Source organism: Strigops habroptila, chromosome 4, assembly GCF_004027225.2.
Source record: "Strigops habroptila isolate Jane chromosome 4, bStrHab1.2.pri, whole genome shotgun sequence".
In the NCBI taxonomy this organism is placed as follows: domain Eukaryota; kingdom Metazoa; phylum Chordata; class Aves; order Psittaciformes; family Psittacidae; genus Strigops; species Strigops habroptila.
Window position 1 is genome coordinate 22,649,690 of NC_046358.1, and position 20,863 is coordinate 22,670,552.

The 20,863-nt window shown below is 41.6% G+C and overlaps 1 protein-coding gene across 11 annotated transcripts in view; it reads left to right on the top strand.

Moving 5' to 3' along the window:
• CDC42BPB (CDC42 binding protein kinase beta) overlaps window positions 1-15,906 on the top strand; it is a 96,295-nt gene extending 80,389 nt beyond the window's left edge. For 5 of the 11 annotated variants that reach the window (XM_030485433.1, XM_030485436.1, XM_030485437.1 and 2 more), the window contains 10 exons: window positions 2,781-2,997; window positions 3,404-3,466; window positions 6,744-7,340; window positions 9,981-10,078; window positions 10,191-10,275; window positions 10,422-10,542; window positions 10,632-10,749; window positions 11,846-11,951; window positions 12,044-12,114; window positions 14,143-15,902. In XM_030485433.1, the coding sequence (XP_030341293.1) occupies window positions 2,781-2,997; window positions 3,404-3,466; window positions 6,744-7,340; window positions 9,981-10,078; window positions 10,191-10,275; window positions 10,422-10,542; window positions 10,632-10,749; window positions 11,846-11,951; window positions 12,044-12,114; window positions 14,143-14,274 (1,608 nt within the window). In that variant the 3' untranslated portion in view covers window positions 14,275-15,902. Of the gene's footprint in view, window positions 1-2,780; window positions 2,998-3,403; window positions 3,467-6,743; window positions 7,341-9,980; window positions 10,079-10,190; window positions 10,276-10,421; window positions 10,543-10,631; window positions 10,750-11,678; window positions 11,718-11,845; window positions 11,952-12,043; window positions 12,115-14,142 lie in introns of all 11 variants that reach the window. The other 6 variants (XM_030485432.1, XM_030485434.1, XM_030485440.1 and 3 more) reach the window with 5 other exon arrangements.
• Window positions 15,907-20,863: the final 4,957 nt, after the last annotated feature.

Here is a 20,863-nt window from a genome sequence, read left to right on the forward strand (position 1 = left end):
AAAATAATTAGCTTAGTTACAATGTCCTGTTGAATGTATGTTCTCTCTGAATGCTGTGTTTAGTTTTAACAGGAACATCTTTCCTAGGTTTTATGTGGATTATATTTAATTTGAAATTTTAAAATAGAGAGAAGAGTAGGTCAATAACTACTATCTACAATCTCTTGCATTTAAATACACAAACTCACTGTTTTCATAGTCTCTGAACCTTGGTGATATAGACTCAAGTCAGTGGAACATGGAAGCCAAAGAGCTGACAGTCACATGCAGTCCAAATCATTTGGTCCTTTAGGGTTTTGCTTAGGAAATGCCTTGGCTACTTGAATGCTTCTGCGGCTTTGCTTTTCTCCTTTTATGTAGAAATATTTTCTGCAGTGGATTTCCATCCTTTAGTTTACTACTACTTTTACTTTTGTTTTCTTCTTACTTGTTTCTAAATGGGTTTTGTTTGTTTGTTGTTGTGTTTTTAATTTCCATCTGCCTGCTCTCTTCTCAAATTAGCAAACACAGAATACTATGGGAAACAACTTCTGAGGAAAGAAAATGTGCTATACAGAATGGTGGTTGATTTGTTTAAGAACAAGGTATCCATACATTTTAGCCTACCTGACTTGCTGCTCTAATTTCTGCCTCCAGTTTTTAACTGAAAGGATATCTAAGAAAAAAGTCAAATATCCCCATGTAAGAATATTTGTGTGGATAGACATGACAAAATGTCTCCACAGTTTGATCAGATCATCCCCTACTAAAGAGATCTGAAATGAATTACCTGGAAGCCTGGTGTGTGATCATATCCATTTAGATAGCCTTTTGAAGGGGCCAGAGAAGATGCTGCCAAAGTCCACCTCTCTTCTCAGTTTTATGTTCTCCTTCAAAAAAGGAATTTCTAAAACTGGAAACCAGTAATACCTGATGTAAGAGAGTCTATTTTCTTCATTTCATTTAATGCTAGATTTGCATCTTGCTGATGTAATGACATAGAGTGGCTTCTGCACAACAGCTAAAACTGTTACTTTACATCATCTGTGTAAAAATCTGATCCTTCTTTCATACATATTGTTTCACGTAACACATGATGATATTGGTGGCCCACCAAAGACAGATTTTCATTTCTTTTTGATCTTCCACCACCAGAAAGCAATACCAGAATGCTGCCAAACACTGAAATATTGCCACCTCTAGCCCCCCATGAAATCAAGAAGAGGAAGAACTTGTCTCTGAGTCATATCTCTCTTTGGTAACCAGATTTTAAAGCTGGATGTTAGTCCATCCAACACTGTAGTTTAAGTGCTGCCATTGATACATGGCTGACAAGAGTGTCTTTAGGGGAGTCCTTACACCATTTAGCAATTTGAGCTAAGGAGCCTTGAGTTTCATAGCAAATACTGGATTTTTGTATGATGAATAATGCTATTTCTGTTATGACCAACTTCTATTTTTTTTCCACGTCTGACTGCATTAAGATGCTGCCTTCAAAAGACTGAGAAGTCTGGTGGTGCTTCAAAAGCAAAACCATAGCTGAAGTCGGGTTTGATTTGGTTTTGTTTTCAAATTTAGAAATATTATCCATTATGCCCCATCTTTAAAATATTAATGCTTAGTTACAGTTTAGACATGAACAAAGCTTGATGCAGATTAATAACAGCTACAAGCAATTGCAAACTGCTCAGTTATTTTCCTACTGCTTTTCACTTTCATCTTACTTCTGGAGTTCTGTCTTTGGCATCATACTCTGTCCCAAATTTATTTTCAGATATGTTTTATCTTTAAGATGAGTATTAATTGCTTAATTCACTCTTTCAGGAAGAGTATGTTGCATAACTGTATCATCCATCTTTATGGTGATTTTCTTATCAAGGCCTATAGGCTGAAGGTGTGTTATTCCATGTTACAGCCTTCAGTTCCGCACTTTTACAGCTTTTGCTGCCTTTTTCTGTTTAAATATTGTTATTCTAAAAGTCTGTTCTGGGGACTGATACTGGCTGATGGCCAGCTTGTGACTGAAAGCATAGTTCCCATGATCTCACAAACCCTTCAGTCTCTTCATAGAGGACACAAAACTTACATTAAGAACTACTTAAGTGCATACTTTGGACAACAGAAAGGTTTTGGATAGTTTTTCTATTCAGAATATATTCTGCTTTTAGATCTATAGGACAATTTACCTGAAAACTAGGTGAAGCCACAGTGATTTCCTTTCAACATGGGGAAGTAGGAGAATGCAGTACTTCAGTCTCAAAACATTGCTTTTCTTTAGAGCTTTTAATGCACATATAATGTGCTCTTCCCCCCGGACAAATACTTTGAAAATCAAGTAGCAAAATCAAAATGTAGAACTGACCCTAGCAATGCCATTTTGTTTAAATGCATCTGGCTCAGAAAGCATGTGTGCCATTTAAAATAAGTTATTAAAAAATGCTGGGGGGAGGAATCAGGACAAATTATGGCATGCTACTGCAATTCCAGTTCAGAGCAGGAAGGAGCCTTTTACTGCCGTGTACTGATTATTGTAGGAAAGGAATGTAGCATACCTTGCCCATATTTTAGGATTCAGAATGGTTAAGCAAGACTGAGTATTTTTAAACAAAGCTACTGTAGCTTGTGTGGGGTTTTTTGAAGCACTGTGGTCATATTAGCTGTGGGCTGTGTTGCATATCCCTCAGGTACATCATCACGTTGTCATAAAGAAGAGTATTTTACTTTCACGCTTCTATGATGTATATAATACTGACAAAAAAGGCTTCTATTACTTTTATTAATTTCACTCTCTCTGTTAAAAGGTGACAGCTTCTCTCTTAGGTTTGCCTTCAAAGTCTTGTTCTCTACTGATCCTGACGGAAAATGAGAATGAGAAGAGAAAGTGGGTTGGAATCCTAGAAGGGTTGCAGTCTATCTTGCACAAAAACAGGCTGAAAAACCAGGTTGTGCATATTCCACAAGAAGCCTATGACAGTACACTGCCTCTTATTAAAGCAAGTTTAGCTGCTGCTATTGTAGGTATGTTTGTTTTAACTTTCGTAAGTGTATGAGGGTTGTTGGAGCTTTTAGATGGGTTTCTGTAGTGAGAGCACTGACACCTCAAATAAATTCCTCAGCTGAATTCCTTTGTAAGAATTTAACAACAGAGGGAAATGCTAATCTTGTATTGATATTCAAATTTCTTCATCCACTCAGAGTAAATAATACTGTTCAGTTGTTTAACAGGTTGTTGTAGCAACATGATATATAGCATGCATTTGACAGACTGCACGAAGTTAAGCAAAATTGATTTGCTGTTGAAAATCTGTTCGTCCAGAAATTTTCTCAGCTGCTCAAAGCAAAGCATCTGTTTTAAAGAGAAGATTAAATGCAGCTGAATTAATAGATTTTTTTTTTTCTTCCCCCCTCCCCCTTCCTCGTTTAGATCAAGATAGAATAGCAATTGGCTCAGAAGAAGGACTGTATGTGATAGAGGTGACCCGCGATGGTAAGTTAGGCCATAATGCATGCAGTAGTTGCACAGAGAATAATGAGCTCCATCACTTCTAATGCTGTTATAATATAGGTTATACAACAGCCCTTCATGTATATTAAGTATTAAGCACTCAGTTAATTGATGAGAAGGGAAAAGTGAATGTGAGATACAAGCACTTATTTCATCATTATCATTACATTCAGTTGACTTGCTGAAATTAAAGGGATGAGTTACTGGGCATATTCTGACACATTCTCACCTTAACTGTGTTCCCACAGCAGGTAACAAAATGCTTCAGCACACAGAGCACGCACAGCCTACACAGCAGCAGTTGATGCACAGTGAATTATCAGGCACTTACTGAATAGAACTTGCATTGAGTGAGAAAAACTAGACATCGAAGCAGACTTATTCCAACCTGTACTGTCAGAGGACTTACACTGCCATGAATTAGAAGCTAGACAGCCAGTGCAAGCAACACAAGAGTTTGTAGACTTTCCATTAAAGCCACTACATATCATTGTCTGTTTCTTCCAGAAATTTGACAACCACTCGCATCCTGTTTCCTGATGATGGCCAGAGCAAATGCCTTACTTGTGCCCTTTCCGTTATCTCTTAATCTCCCTGACCCCATGCTTCTTCCTGAACCTGCTTTTTCCTTCCTTTTCTTAATGCATTCTGCCCTCTGCTTTGGGAAAAATGGGATCAGCTAAGCCTGATCTTCCGGAGGACTTAGGATGTCCATTCCAGAAATTCACGCAGAGCATGCTCCATGTATCAAAGGAAAGTGTATGCTGTGTAGTCACTGGGCAGCACAGGCATATCCCTCTATTGTATTATTAGGCATCACAGCCAAGGAATAGGGGAAGCATTTTTCCCTTACCCTAATATACTGAGCACAAACGCAAATAACAGTGGGAGACATGGCTTGGTGTGATGGGGAAAGCATGGAGGCCAGAAGGATTACTAGTACCTGAGTATGGGGATATTTGGGGTCAGTCTGTACAAAATGCAATTTTAAGCATGGAAAAGCAAAGAACAAGTCTGATTAAATTTGCAATCTGTTTCCAAAGTAAGATTTTTTTTTTTAACAAGCAAATGAACAAAAAAAATTAATAAACTAGTTGAGTTAAACTGAATTTGTAGAAGTTAAGTAATATACTTCTAAGAAGCAGTGCAGATTTAAAATACATTCATGTACTATCCTTTTCCAAATTACCACAGGAAATACTTGTTGGGGGGTTTCTTCTCTGAATTTAAAAGCACCAAACATACCTTGTGAAATCCATGCTTTCTTATAACTCCTGAGGCACTCTAAATTTAGACAATACTCTAAATCCATGTTTTTTGTGGTGTAAGAGGTAACAACCTTGGCTTTCTGATAGTATTGTTTCTAACAAAACACCCAATGCTCTCTTCACCTATATTTATAACCTCTAAGCTTGGGTTCTTCTGTTGTCTTTAACTGTCTGGGAGTTGAGGATGTTGAGGTCAGTAATACAGATTTGTAAAATTAAGAGGTGCTATTTCCGCATTTGGAAAAATCACTGAGACACTCCTGAAATATCCCTTTGATTGTTTTTAGTCATCGTCATTCCAATTTCAAGAAAGTTTGCATTGATGGAAGAATTTGAATTTCTTTTTTCAATGCAATTTAGTTTATGGCAGTTTTGAAAGTTGGATTGCGGTTATGCTGGAAGTTGCATTTCAATGTAAAATAAAGCAGTGAATACAGGTTTTTAAAGACTTACTTGACTTTCAGAATCAAATGAAGTCAGGGATGTGGTTTTGGGCCAGAAAGCTTCTTGCTTAGAATAAGGCATTGCCTGATTCCAGGAGAATCTGCATTGCACATGGAGACAGCAGATATTTGAAATTCTTTTTAGCAGTAATAAATGCCATTCCTTTGAGTAAACTTCCAGTGGTCACCATTCTGTAAGTACTTAGATATAAAAATAACTTTAGATGCAAATAATTCCAGAGATTCCAGTACAGCTTCATGCGTAAAAGAAAATTGTACATTGAATTTAAAAGGTCATTTCATAAAGGAATGATTATCTGCATCACCGTGTCATGTGGAAATGTGAAAAGGAATTGCCAGTTTTGGTTTTAAGATGTTTTGCAGGCGTTTTCTTTGGCCAGTTCCTGTATGTTAATAGCATTTTTATAAATCGTAATCCCTTATTTTATGGCAGTTGTAATTTTCAGTGTTAATTAGCTGCCAGCTGCTTATATCAAAGGTCTTTGGTCAGAATATTACTTAGTTCTTGACAAGTAAACTAAACTGTAAGCTGGAGTTGGAGCCAAAGTTGTTGCAAAGTTTACAGAATTTGGTAACTTGGCACGGTTATTCAACTAATGGTGAAAAAATGCATAAAATTTCTAGTTAATTTTTTAAAATTAGCATTCACAAATATTTTTAATATATTCAGCTAACAGAAAAATGAAAGTGACATTTTAATATAACTGGCTCATGCATATAATGTTTCCTAATTTGGAATTACTTAGTCTTTTCTATTTATTCCCCATGAAATACTCAGTACTTTCCTGAAAGTGCCTGTATACCCGTGATCTCCAAAGCAGAACAATTGTACCTAACCCCCTTAGTTGCCTCTAACCCTGTTTTAAAGAAGGTAAAACTCCCCAGCTTCCATGGGTAGTCAAACTAGTCCTTACTGTGAGAAGGCTTTTCCTGGCACCTGGCCTAAACCCCTCTCACTGCAGCTTAAGCTGGTTCCTCCTTATTCTTTTCCCATCACACAGCATTTTTTGCCTTTCCGTATAGGTGTTCAGCACCTGCTTACTGTGCTGCTTTTGTATTTGGCTAAGACATTTGCCAACAGTACAGCATTTTGTATACTCAGTTATCAGCATTAAATACTTTATATTTCTTCTCTTTGTATTCTGCTAATTTGATCTTCCTCTGTAATCTACTGAAGATGCGGATATTTTCCTGAAGGTGGGACCCATTTCAGAAGATACAGCATCTTGCAGTGTATAGATAGTACAGATATTATGTGAAAAATTTTCTCCATTTATCCCAGATGTTAAGCAGTCTTTTCCTGCAAAGTGTTGCTGAGACTTTGTATCAACAGAATGAGTTACAGGAATGCTTTGTTTCATTGTTCTGAGAATAACAAAAGATTGAACATGTATAATAAGTGCTGTTTCTTATCTGGTATGTGTCTGTGTTTAGATTCATTTTCAGACATCAGTATGTAACACTGCAATGTTTCCAGGCCTGGTGGTTTTCTTGTTTAACTTACAGCACCTCTTGTTTTCTTTGCAGTGATAGTCCGAGCTGCTGACTGCAAGAAGGTGTACCAGATCGAGCTTGCTCCCAAAGAGAAAATTATCATCCTCATCTGTGGTCGGAACCATCACGTTCACCTTTACCCCTGGGCCTCTCTGGATGGGTCAGAAGGAAACTTTGACATTAAGCTTGCAGAAACAAAAGGCTGCCAATTGATTACAACTGGAACACTGAAGAAGAGTTCTTCGACGTGTTTGTTTGTGGCTGTCAAACGACAGGTTTTTTGCTATGAAATTCACAGAACTAAACCTTTCCACAAAAAATTTGGTGAAATTCAGGCTCCAGGAACTGTACAGTGGATGACAGTGTTCAAGGACAAGCTCTGTGTTGGCTACCAGTCTGGGTTCTCTCTGTTGACCATCCAGGGAGATGGACAATCTATAAACCTGGTAAATCCTAATGACCCCTCGCTTATCTTCCTCTCACAGCAGTCTTTTGATGCCCTTTGTGCTGTGGAGCTCAGTAATGAGGAATACCTGCTTTGCTTCAGCCATATGGGAGTATACGTCGATTCGCAAGGTCGAAGGTCACGCATGCAGGAACTAATGTGGCCTGCAACTCCTGTTGCCTGTAGTATGTATATGTTTTTCTGTTGCCATATCCCTGTTGCTGCTTTACTTGTCTAAAAATAATCAGCATTGTATTCTATTTTGCTTGGGTTTGTCTTTCAACATCAATAGTTTAAGTTTTGATGAGTTAACAGGATACATAATTCTTCCTGATGGTAGTTTTGGAATTGGCCATATCTTGGGCTGAGATCCTGAATGCTGCAAGAGCAGCTCTTCTTGTTGCGGGACACAGAAGAATGAATAATGGAATAACTACAGAGAATAATCCTGAATGCAGGACATGCAACACTACTGGTCTGTGAAATTCTGTAAAGATTGTTGCTCCCCTAGAAAATGTAACAGTCTAGTTGTTTGTAGGATGTCTTCCATGTCCTGCACTCAAAGTACAATAGAAAATTGAAGAAGAAATGTAACTGAAACTTAAAGGTTCATAAAGATAACAAAATAAGATGTAAAAATATGACTTTTGGCAGAACTCATAGCATTTTTTATCCTTTTGGTTCTATTTTTAGGGGAAGAATTTCCAAAAGTAATATAGGCAGGTGGAGGGTAATTTTTCAACCCCTCTGCTTGTTTCAGGAGCATTGCTTTATCAGCTAGTTAGGATAGAAGCACATGCAGAGCATTTTTAAGTATTCAGTAGTTAAAGGCAGTTAATGATAAAACTGGGATTTCTATTTGGATCTCAAACAGTAATTAAAATGTTTTGAATGATGGAAGGCAAGAAATAGCTTTTTGTTTAAATAGTACAGTAAGCAGTTAGGTGCACATTGATCAGGCCAGGCCCTAATGGAAGTTTGTTTTATTTTAGTTGTCCTGAACTGAAATTGTTTGCTTGCTTTATTCTGACCTAGTTCTGTACAGAAGTCTGAAGTGAAGGCCCAAGGAAACAGTGTAGTTGCAAATTTACTTTAAAAAACCATTAGCCAAAGCTAATGTTTCCTTTTTCTTTATCAGCTTTAGTTTTTTGCATTTCAGCAAACTAGGCGTGCTAGCTAATGGTTTTGTCTGTTATTATTAGAAGCTGGTCTTACTGTAAACTATTTCATAGCATTCTTGTATGTGCAGTCCTGAGTGGCATTGGCCTAGGGCTGGTTTTGTAGAAAGAGCAATTTTTTTCCACTGCCAAAGGAAACTGGATTGCTTTCCTTTTCATTAGCCTTGTCCTCCATCTTCATTCCTAGTCAGGCACTAGTAATGGTGGCTTTTTTTAACTGTCCCATCAGGAGATCATCAGAGTGCAAATGGTTCTGCCCCTGTTGCAGTTTCTGCTATGGTAAAGAACTGTATTGTAGGAGAGGTTTTAGGGTACAATGGAGAATTTGTTTCTAGGGCATTCAGTCCCTTCATGCTAGGAGAGGCTGAGGTCTGTGCTAACATAGTCAGCTCTGTTAACTTGGTGGCCTGTCTAGGTTGCAGTTAAATCAGCTTAATGTGCTGGTTCTGTACAGAGTCAGTGTAGCTGTTGTGGGGCTGCTTGGCTTGAGTACAGCACAGGGCAAAGATGTGGAGCCAGCAGGTCTCAATGCCGTAGCGTGGGCAAGCCCAGTGCAGACACATATGTGTCTCTCCGGGAACCAGTTGAGGTCTGATCAAGCTCATCAGCTCTGACTGGTAAGTGCAGCCTCGGCTACAAGCTGGCCAGGCAGAAGCAGTTGGTGTTTCTGTCTGATGCTCAGTAGTGTCCTTTGATTTGGACTTCCAAGCCAACCATGACCCTGTATAATAAATACTTGACTAGAAATCACTTCTGGGATATGTATTTATGATAGTTGTCTGAGGCTTTCTGTGAATTAATTAAAAAAATAGCACCACAACCTTACTTCAGTTCTTCTAAGAAGATTCTGTGATGCGTTTAATTTCCTACTGGGTTATATTCCTTTTGTTTATGGAAGCAGCTCTTTTCTCTATTAAATCCCATAAATTTCTAGTAACTGCTCTTTACATAAAGATGCAGTCTTTACATGAGCAGAGGCATATTGATACGAAGCTCTAAGGATCTCTGCTTTTCATTTGAGCCAAAATAAACTTGTCTGCTGATGCCTTTTATGCCTTTTTTTTTTTTTTTTAAATGTTGAAAAGAGAAAATGGGTTGTGGGCTTTAAGCATTGTGACATTTTTCTGTTAACTTGATGAAAGCAACTCATACATGAATATCTAAAGCTAGATAATTGTTAGCAAAAGAGGAAGGAAATTGAGAACAGATCCGCATCATGACTTCATGACCCACCTCACAGATGGTGGCCCTCTCTTTTCCCCTGCAGCAGATGTATAGTTAGTTTGCTGCTTCCGAAATGAAGTAATCTGCATCTGTAGAAAAGCTAGCTGCTCGCTTCCTACCAAGCAGCAAATTTGTGTATGTCTGAAAACTTCAGATGCCATTTTGCAATTTCATGAAATCATAATTTGAAGTTTAAAAATACTGAAAGGGTCAAATTCAAATCTTTCCATGATGCTGCAGTTGTCGTTAGCGAATCTGTTATCACAAAAATATCTGTTTGAAAGCAGGGCTGGGAGAAAGTGTTTTAAAATGTATCTTTCACGAAGTGTAAACCTTGTAACTATTGAAATTTGCCCAAATGTATGTGAATTCTGGACTACTGAAACCACATCAGAGTTTTATGTTTCTTTTTAATCTATGCAGGTTGCAATTCTTCCTATGTAACAGTGTACAGCGAGTATGGTGTTGACGTATTTGATGTTAATACTATGGAATGGGTCCAAACTATTGGCCTGCGAAGGGTAAGTAGTTTTCTTTGGATATAGAATTTAATTGGGCTAATTCCAAATTGAGATATTTCTTCACAGTGTATGCTAGGCTTGGGTTAATTCTCTGCCTCCTTCCTCAAAACAGATCAGACCGTTAAACATGGATGGCACGCTGAATCTCCTTAACTGCGAGCCACCAAGACTGATATATTTCAAGAACGCGTTTGCAGGTGAGTACTGAGCAAGGGGAGAAATGGGAAAATGATATGGAGCTAACAGGGTAATTTTAAGCAGTGTTACCTTTGCACGAGATGAAACTTGTATTGGATATGTCTGGGTCAACATATGTATGTAAAATTGCATTGTGATACTGCAGCAGGAGCTGTCCTCAGTGTACCAGAAACATCTGACAACAGCAAGAAGCAAATGCTTCGAACTAGGAGCAAAAGAAGATTTGTATTTAAGGTTCCCGAGGAAGAGCGATTACAGCAAAGGCGGTAAGAATTTAGTCGTGGTATGTAACTTAAGATATGACGACGTGCAGAGACTGGGAATGCTGATGGTAAAAATCACTCTGTTCTTCTAGGGAAATGCTTAGAGACCCTGAGCTAAGGTCAAAGATGATTTCTAACCCAACGAATTTCAACCATGTGGCTCATATGGGACCAGGAGATGGAATGCAGGTTCTCATGGACCTCCCGCTGGTAAAATACATTTTAAAGAGAGGGAGATATATGTGCATTTGTTCTTGCTCAGAAAAACTGTGAAGATGAGCTGTATGGGGTTCAAGTATCATCTCTGTACAAAATCCTCGTTTAGTTATTTTGAGAAAGGTGGACCTTCCTAATGTGCAATGCTTCTAAATCCTGTGCAAAGAAATACTGTTAGCTGACTTATGAATGAGACACTGAAAGAAATAGATATCACTGCCAGGACCTTGTTAGTAATTTTGTAAATAATCAGCCTCTCCTCCTTCCTTTTTCTTGTTTGTTTTCTTAAAATAACAGAATGAATTTCCTTCCCCCTCATCCTCACGACATTCTGCTCTGATACCACCTCCAACAGGCTTTGAGCACGTCTATCACATGAGCTCTGTCTCTGCTGAAACCTCTCTCGAGAGTGACCATTCCTCACTGCAAGGCTCCCCTCTGCTTTCTTCCTCTTCCTGTCCCTCCTCTGCTTCCCTATCAAAGGGTAGGAGTAGCTACAAACTGTTAGGAACTGGAGTGGTGTGCTTGTGGCACTTTGCCAATTCTAGAGCAAAAACAAGGAGGGGGGAAACTAATGCTGTGAAGGTAACTAAAATGCGTGTAAGTTGCAGTGCTTTATAGCATTATTTTTATTTTGCATTTAACAAATACAGCATTTTGTAAGCTATTTTAGTGTTAATTCCAAGAGAGGAAGGCACAAAGGGATACTTCTATGTTCCGTACCTTCCATTTTATAGCTGCTGGTTGGGCTTTCTCTTGTCTTTCTCAGCTAGCCCAGATGAGGGTAATGCATTTGTCCTTTCAGCAGGAGGAGGAAGGAAAGCAGAGCTGTTGGTACAGTCCCTGCCCCTTCATAGAGGGTTTGCTGGCTGACAGGTTCCAGTGGCTGCTGTGGGGCTTAGTTCTTTCTCTGTCTTTCTCAGGGTTTGTGTCTGTTACTGAAAATATGTGGATGTGGTCAAGTAAGTTCAGTTTTTCTACCAACACTGGTTGTAATAGCTTCAAAAGCACAGTACAGTTTTCATGAGTAACAACTCCTAATTGGATAGCTTTTGCTGCTAGCTAACAAGGTGTTTCATTTCAACTATAGAGTGTCCTACCTGCTGCGCAGGATGAAAAACCATGTCCCTCTACAGCTAACCTCTCACGGCAGCAGCAGCAGAGAAACAAAACCTATATTTCATGGCCCTCATCAAGTAAGGCTGGAAGCAATCTTGTCAGTTCTGAGCTGTAATTTACAGGTTGAACAAGAGGTGTAAACCTGCCTTTTTCCCTTCTTTCTCTACAGGTGGCAGTGATGTGGGAGGAGCCGTGCCTTCCCGAAGCATGTCTGATCCTGACCAGGAGTTTGACAAAGAGGTAAAGTAGCTTTTATTAAATGGAGACTGATGATATCCTGTTGCCGTAGATTTTCTTCTTCCAATAAATTAGATTTCTGAGGAAATACTTCATAAAAACTGTGTTCTTTATGGAGATGTTTTCCTTCCGCAAATATTTTCTCCAGCCTGTAATATGTGCTTGCAAGTTGGAGATGCCAGCCCAAAAGTAAAGCTGTGAAAAGATCTTTTTATAGTGATATTTTAAGATATTTAAGAATGTCTTGGATTAAGCTTTGTAGACAAGGGAAATGTGACTAATTGATGAAGTGTCCTCAAAGCTCCTAAAAATGTTCTCTGGGCTATTAGCATAGAATAGCAAAGTAATACAACTAGTTAAGTAATTTTCTGTGCTGCCTTAAGGAAGACTTTTTGTCATGTAACTTGAGAAGGAACCATATTTTAAAATAAGTAAAATTGCTTTTAGCAAGAGTAAAAGTATGTGCTAGCAGTCACTAAACTGAAAATGTCCTGTACAAAACTGGTGTTGCTGAATTAAGAGAGAAGACGTAATTTTTATTTCCTTGATTTATCATGGGTGTAGATTATTCCAAGCTTTGCTCAAGCACTACCTGTGCAAGGACAGTGTTAGGTATTATTCCCGGAAGGCAAACCCCTAGATCAAGGTCTTTGCATCTTTAGCGCTTTCTGGTACCCAGCTGCAGGCCTGTGTAATGTTCTGGGTTTTGAAGGGTGTTTTCCTGAAGCCAGATGTTTGCAGGATGCCTTAGTACACCCCAGGTCAAAGCACTTGTCCAGAGTTCTGTTCACAGCCATGCTCCAACTTCCTTTGTTGCCTTGAGTAAGCTATTAAAAGCATATGAAAATAGGAATCTCTAAACACAAGTATTCTTGAAACTGTCTTGATCTTCCAGATGATGGACTATGTCAGTTGACTTAGGTTTTCTGCAGCATCCTTCCCAAATTCTGTGAGTTTCATGCTCTAATGATAGTTGCTGTTTGTAGGCACAAGTAGTGGAGGATTCTAAGGTTTTTACAATGTTTTCCTTTTCAGAGATGCTACAATTTCTTATGGCTTCTTAGTAGTAGTTTGAAACTTGAAAAGGGAGGCTCTAATAACACCTTTTGGCTTTATTTTGGCTTTATCACGGCATGAATTGGATCATATTAGGATAATCTTGTTATAGATATTATTGTTTGAGCCATGCAAAACCTTGTGAACAGCATTCTTGAAGGATATTACCTTTCAATCTATTTGCTAAATATACATTCCCTTTCTTGAAAGTAAGTTGCTGCGATAGTACCGGTTTTTCCTGTGCAGTATTTCACTAGCTGTGAATGTGTGCACTGCTCAGAGTTGTAACTCACCAAAATAGTGGGAAACTTGCCAGCCATCCTGTTGAAGTGAGACCAGTCTGTGAAGGCAAATATTCAGCAACCAACCTAACGCTGGGAAAATAACTGTGGATAGACTCTCTTTATTAGATATTGACGCAGGGCATCTCCAGTAAGTATATTCTGTTTCCAGATCACCAAGCTGATACTTGGCAAGCTTCACCCTTTTGTCAGGCACCTCACATGCTTTTGCTGTTTTGTAAAGAGTTCATATGCTTGTTTCCTTCCTTTTCACCAAACTGAAGATTATTTGACTGTAATTGTTTACATGTTTATATGGGCAGATAAATCTCCTAGGCTATAAAAACTGCTTAAAAAACACGGGCTGGTAAATCCAGAACGACAGTGAACAAAGAGACACTTTCAGATAGGAAAGCTTTGCAGTGGCTGGAGAAGCCTGAGATGCAGCAATTTCCATGTACTTTGCCAGAATTCCTGTTATGTCAGGAGGTCACCTTCAGGGCTGTGCTAGAGCCCATTGATGGTAACAGAAGTATTTGCATGAATGTTTAGCTATGAAATAAATCTGATACACACTGCTTCGTAGGTGTTGCTCACCCTAATTTTTGACTACCTTTGAAAGCTTTTGAGTGTGAAGAATTGATTTTAAGTAAGCATAACTTTTTTTTTTTTCCCCCATGTTTCTCATTAACAGCCTGATTCAGACTCCACCAAACACTCTACTCCCTCAAATAGCTCAAATCCAAGTGGTCCCCCAAGTCCCAACTCTCCTCATAGGAATCAGCTTACACTAGACGGACTGGACCAGTCAACCTGTGACGCATAACACTACCGCTCTCACCACTCTGGCTTCGATCATCCACTACTCCGTGGAGTATTCAAGAGCAGGGCAAAGCTGTCTCAGATGCTAGTGCCAAGACTGACACTGAATCTCTAGTGTTGTACAAGAATAATTATATATCCAGATTGTAGATACAAACTATTGAAATGAAGAAAATTCTTTACTAAATAGCGATCGAGCTTTTTATGCAGAATTGTTCACCGCTCAGTTACAGTTGATTCCTTTCTGCACAGCTGTGACACAGTTTTATTGCATAGGAGCATTTAAGGCCACCAGTAAATAGTCTTATTCTTATGCTGAAAAAGAAATAGAGAGAGATACTGATAATGTTGCTACAATATCAGGAATATTATTTTTCTATAGAATGATGTAATGTCTCGTTAGCAGGAAATTCTTTTAGACACAATTTGGACCTCTAAATAGGAAATGCAGGCAGGTCTGGTTACATCGTCAGATGAATACTCTCTTCCCTTTTTCCCATAACTGTTTGTTTCCTAAATCTTAAGGAGAATGCTAGGAAGCTGTAGGTCGTTTCCAACATCAGCAGAATCACCAGGAAGTCAAATAAAAGTTGATTATAGTTTTGTGGCCTTTTAATTCATTTAGCCATTACATATACAGCTGCATAACTGTCTTTCTATCTTTCTACCAACTTCTTAGTCTTGTATATAGGACTACTCCCAGTTATCTTTTACCTGTACCCTGCTTTTTAGTCCTCATCAATCAGGCATTAGTCAGGGCTTTTAAAATATCAGTAATTGCTGCTGGGAAAGAAAATTTTACTTCTAGATCCTGCCTATCTCCTTCCAAGAAGTTGTTTCTCCTGGGTTTTTTGGTGTAAGGACACACTACATTGTTAAGCTAGCAAGCCTTCTTGTGGATGCATTGCCCTTGAAGTCTGCTCGATCTAAGGAACTATATCGCACTAAAACATCAGTCTGGTTTTTTGGTTACCAAAGTGGAACGTGAAGGACGTGTAACTGGGGGTGCTGCTTTTCTCATTAATTGTATCCTCACCTGCATGAAGACCCCATGATTATTAATCAAGTATTGATCATGTAGAAAAATGCACAACACACTCCTGTATATTTTGCTATGGCCCACGTGCAGTGGTGATGTTTTGCGTGTATATTTAATCTCATGCTTCCATGTATTATACATTTAGTAATCAAAGATTTGTGACCATGTTTCATTAAAAGCTTGTAATTAATTCAGTGGCTGGCATATCCAGTTTGTCATTGTCACACTAGTGTGCCTTCTGTGCCAATTTTATGACAGTTGGATGTCACTTATTTAAAATTTGGTTTAAATGGGCTAATGATATACCAATGGCTAATGTTCTTTTCTGAAACACTGTATAGGACGTGCACTTATCTTTAGTTTAAACTGAGTGTTCTAGTCAACATTTAATCCTGTTATGTTAAGTGTTCGACAGTACTTGCTCTTTTTCTCAGATTCTTGATAAAGGGGCTCAGATGGAGCTGGACACTACTGCTTTGGGGGTTTTCTGGTTTTTACTTTTTTAATGTAAGTCTAAGTCTTTGTAATTATTGAATTGTGAGAACATTTTTGAACAATTTACCTGTCAATAAAGCAGAAGAGGGAGGTTTTAAAGTTCATAGTCGTCTGTCTTGACATCTGAAAACAGTCTACCACTGACACTCGCTTTAGTTTCATGGTAAATTCACTTTGCTCACATGAATGCTTTACATAAGCTGAAAGATACTTCGAAGCTCTGTACCAGAATGCTAAAAGAAGGGTGTGTGTTTCTGCACATAAATGCATGTTCAGAAGTGATGGAAGTCCTTTCAGTGGAATACAGTGTTGAAGTTTTGTGCTCCTGGATTGTGTTAGAGTTGTCATTTCATCGAGTTGTTGGCCCTATTAATGAATTTTTAAATTATTTATATGACAGTTTCTTTATGGCTGAAGCCTACTAAGGAGGCTGGACGATCTATTCAGGCACCTTAGGAGTGATAAAACAATAAAGACTTCTCACTTGTCAAAGTAGTAATTCTGAAAGAAACACTTGGGACCATTTTAAGGGTTGGAGTGTGAATGTTGCAGCCCTTAGTACAGGGGTTTGTTTAAAGCTCCCCTCATGCGCTGGTGTTTGAGCATTGCAGAGCTCACTGCAGGTAGAACAGAGCCAACATCTCTATTTCCTGGGGAAGCATCTCTCATCACTTACGGAGCACCTCAGTGCTCCTGGATGACTTCTCAGTTTGTCTCGCCCGTCTTTCTCCAGGTTATCCTAGTGTGGAAGGCCTAGCTGGGTATTGTGGACCCTGCTTCCCTTGACCAAACCCGCCTGGGCAAAGCCAGCAGGCTGGGGCAGGATGCCTTGGGAAAGCGCACCAGCACTCCGCCCTGGGGATGGGGTGAGAGCTGACGGGAGGTTTGAGGGCTGTGTCGGAAGTCTTCTCATAAGTGAATTCATGTTCATCAGCCTTCGACTTCTAAAAAACATTTCTGCTGCTCTTGAGCTGATTTTTCTCTGCACAGTGAGGACTTTGGATGACAACAAAGTCTTTAATTATGGGGGTATTAAATCACAGCACTCAGCAGTGCCAGGGCTTGGTTATAATTTAAGCAGGAGAACGTTTCTAGAAAAATTAATTGCTCAGTATGAATACATTATTCTTTTCTCTTTTTTTCCCCAAGTCTGGCCAAGCAGAATTCTTCCCTAAGTCCTTCACCACAGCCCTTTGCAAATCTTCTATTCCCTTAAGGCTTCTGATTCTGGTTGCCTAAAAGAGTCCTCCTTAAGCCCTCAGGAGAACTTTCAGAAATGCAGAAACTTGAGATTTGATGTGAATGTTCCTCTGGCAGTACAGTTTCTTCTCCCTGGAGGCTACCAGTCTAGTATCACAAGCGAGGAATTGAGTTATGCAAGGAACAAGGATAATTTGGTCTCTGCCTGTTCCTCTGCCCGTTCCATTTTCACAGAGGCATTACATCAGGGCCTGAAGGTGGGGCAATGGGTGTACCGCTCAGCAGAACACATTGGTCACTTCTAGCACAGATCTTTGCCCCAAAAGGCTATGTATTTTGGAATACATCCTGGTGTTGCTTGCTACCAAAGAATGAACTCATCTGCCACCACCTCTGCAGCACAGACATGCTGAGAACAGCTTCCTACATGGGTGCAGTTTGCTGGGGGGGTGCGTAAACACTTCATGTTTGCAGGGTAAGTGCTTAACACGGCCAAATCACAGGGAGGGGACTTCAGCATGGAAAGGCACCCTTGTTTTCTGCACAGCACCAGATGAGGCATCCCAGGGAGAAAGCAGATACATAAAAATCTGAAGAGCTTATACTGTAGTGCTGGGAAGCAGTGAAGCGTTTGAGGGAAGAGATGAGTGTAGGAATTCAACTGCACCTTTAGGTGCAATTAGGTAAAGTGACAGCCAAAGGAAGGTGGCACATCATGACCATGAACCTTGTCTTGCTGCTGAGTTTAGCTTATTTTGAAATGAAAAAACCAGATATGGTATTCTTGCATGCTGGGCTAAGAGAGCATCTCATGTTCCAGTTTGTGTGCTGCCTGCTCTCTACGGATCAGCTCTGGCAGGCAGAGGTGAGGGGGATGTACAAAGAAGCAGCATTCATCTGCCCAGCCCTTGCCTTCCATTGCAGTGGCAGCAGGGCTGGACTTGCCTTCTCCTGCCTGCTTGCACCCCTGTAAGTGTGGCTCCCCTCCCAATTCCCTCTAACATCCCTCGTTGGCACCCTTGGCCTCCTCACAGCTTGTGGGGCAAGATCTGCCACTGCTGCCACCCTTGCCCAGCACAGGGCAGCCCCATTGCTGTAGGCTGAGAGCTGCTGCCCCATAGCCTGGCAGGTCAGGTCAGTGCAGCAGCACGGGGTCAGAGGGGAAGGGGGTACCACGGGCACTGCATCAGGGAGGCAGGAGAGAAGGCACAGTGGTTGGAAAGAGCCAGCACAATGCTCCATTCCAAAGCCTTCCTCAACGTGTTTCTGGGGTCATGGGGTGCTGACGAGACCAGGCATCAGCTGCACGCCTGTTGCGGGATGTCAGGGAAAGCCAGACGTGTGCAGAGCATGTCCCAGCGGGGAATGATGCTCAGACTAGCGTTGCTGGCAGGGTTAGCTCAGGACAGCAGCAGAAGACAGCAGGACGTGCCCAGCGGACGAAAGCTGCAGTGCTGCGCTCCAGCCAGAGGAGGAACCTGAACTCAGGAATCAGCCAGCTCCCCGTCTTTGCAGCATCTATTTTCCCTGCTCCCCGGTAAGCTGCCGCACTTTTTTGTCACCTGACTACGCAGGTTTATGCAGCTTTATCGGTTGCTTTCTCATAGATAAAACTCTCGGAATTTTTGCGGCATCGCCTGCTTTCCACTTTTTTATGCAGTCCCCGCTCTGCGGTCCTGTGAGGGAGAGCAATGTGGAGGCGTGCGTGCTGATGGAGGAGATGGCCACAGCTCTGCTGCCACCCTGCAGCACCCTGGCCGGCTCCTGCATCCCAGTGGTGCCAGCCCTCACCAAATCCCCTCTTCCGATGCTGCTGCTGCCTCCTGCTAAGTAAATAAATAAATAGACAGCTAAATGAATAAATAAATAGGTAGATAAATAAATAAAATGCCCCGGGCCAAGGCTGTTTGCAGGCTCGGTGGTATTTTGAGCACTGCTGCCTGCTGCACTGCCTGAATCCAGATTTGCACAACTTCTGTGAGCAGCCCTAATGCGTGGTGGGAAGGCCAAATGATACGAGTTGGTGTCTATTAATAGTGTGCAGGTTGCTTTTTCTTTTAAGACCCCGGGAAACAATGACTCCTGAGATCTTGCCATTAACACTAATGCATTTTGCATTAGTCTGTCACAGCTGGGGACCCCGAGAGCAGAGCAAAGCCATCAGGTGCCCAGCCATGCTGCGCACAGAAACCACCCACCTAATGCACTGCTTACCACAGATGTCTGCAGATCAAACTCCTTGTTTAGGCAGAATCGCAGGAGATTCTTAGGTACCAAACCCCCTTGCGTTACCCTGCCTGCAGTGTGCTGTCTGCGTGCGCCGATGCGCAGGGTAGTGATCATGGGTACAGCTGGTTCTACAGCAGCTGGTGGCCCCCAGCATCGCAAACTGAGGCCGGTGCTTCAGTTTTGTCTGCAGAGCTCCCCCCCTCTGCGTCGCTTTCTGTACGAGCGAGCGAGCGTGGCTCCAGGAGGAAAAGTACAGACCGTGCTCTGCTAGCGCGCTGACAAAAATTGATCTCTACTTTAATTAAAGCCTCTATTGTAAGTGACCTCGGGCGGCTAATGCATTTTAAAAATGAAGCCTCGCCAGCAGCAGATCTTCACACCCCACATGGAGGGGTGACCCGGCGGTGATCCGTGGACCATCTCCCCTCTGCCGTGCTGGCTGTGCAGTGAGCTGTGCCTCCCTGGAGGCTGTCCCACCACACTAGCACATGCTGAGAGTTCTGCGTGCCGGGGGGACACAGAGTTGATGTCCTCAGGTGCTGGCAGGGGAAGGATACCATCCTGCCACCATCTTGAGCAATGGACTGTCCCTGTTGCCAGTGGGTTGTCTTGTCCCTCCCCAGCATCTAGCCATGGGATGCTTTTGCTCTCACCTTATGCACATGTTGTGGGGATGCAGCCACTGAGACCCCTTGTCATCCTGGAGCAAGGGTCCCAAAAGTAGCACATGGAGGGATGTGATTTGCTCCAGGGCGAGCGCCAGGGGGCTCCTTGGGGGATAACCCTGAGCCTTATCCTCACAGCGCTGGTGCAATGGAATGCCTGGCGCAATGGCCTCCAGCATGCAGCACTGCACTGGCCTCAGCTGTGGAAAAATAAATCATGAGTATATGCATAGCTAAAGGCTTTTAAGCTAGAGGAGATTCAGTCACTTGCAATGAAGTGATTTGAAAGGGAGAAAGAGCACAAAAAGGCTCTTGCAGGCAGCAGGCACAACCACCGTACAAATACGACCGCCTCCCCCTCCGCAGTGAGACCCAGCCGCGGCGCGATGCAGGTCCAGCGGATGCTGCGGCTGCTCTCGCAGGCACCATGGTAACACCGTGGCGCCAGCGCCTCACCAGCAGCAACGTGCAGGCTGACCATGCTGCACTGTGTCCACACCGGCCCCCAGCTGCAGGGTCCTGTCCAGCCTCATGAGGGCCGGATGGGGGCTTGGGGTGCGGGTGTGAACCCCTGGGTTCATGTCATGGGGGTGACACTGTGCTAAGGAGTGAGTTTTGGGGACGTGGGTTACTGCTGTCCACAGAGGTGCATCTCTCTTATGAGGAGAGGCTGTGGGAGTTGGGCCTGTTTAGTCTGATGAAGAGCAGACTGAGAGGGGAATCTCATTAATGCATTTAAGTATCTCAAAGGCGGGTGCCAGGAGGATGGTGCCAGACTCTTTCAGTGGTGCCCAGCGGCAGGATGAGGAGCAATGGCCATAAACAAAACACAAGAAGTTTCACCTCAACATGAGGAAGAACTTCTTTATGTTGAGGGTGGCAGAGCACTGGAACAGGCTGACCAGGGGGGTTGTGAAGTTTCCCTCTCTGGAGACATTCAATATCTGCCTGTACATGTTCCTGTG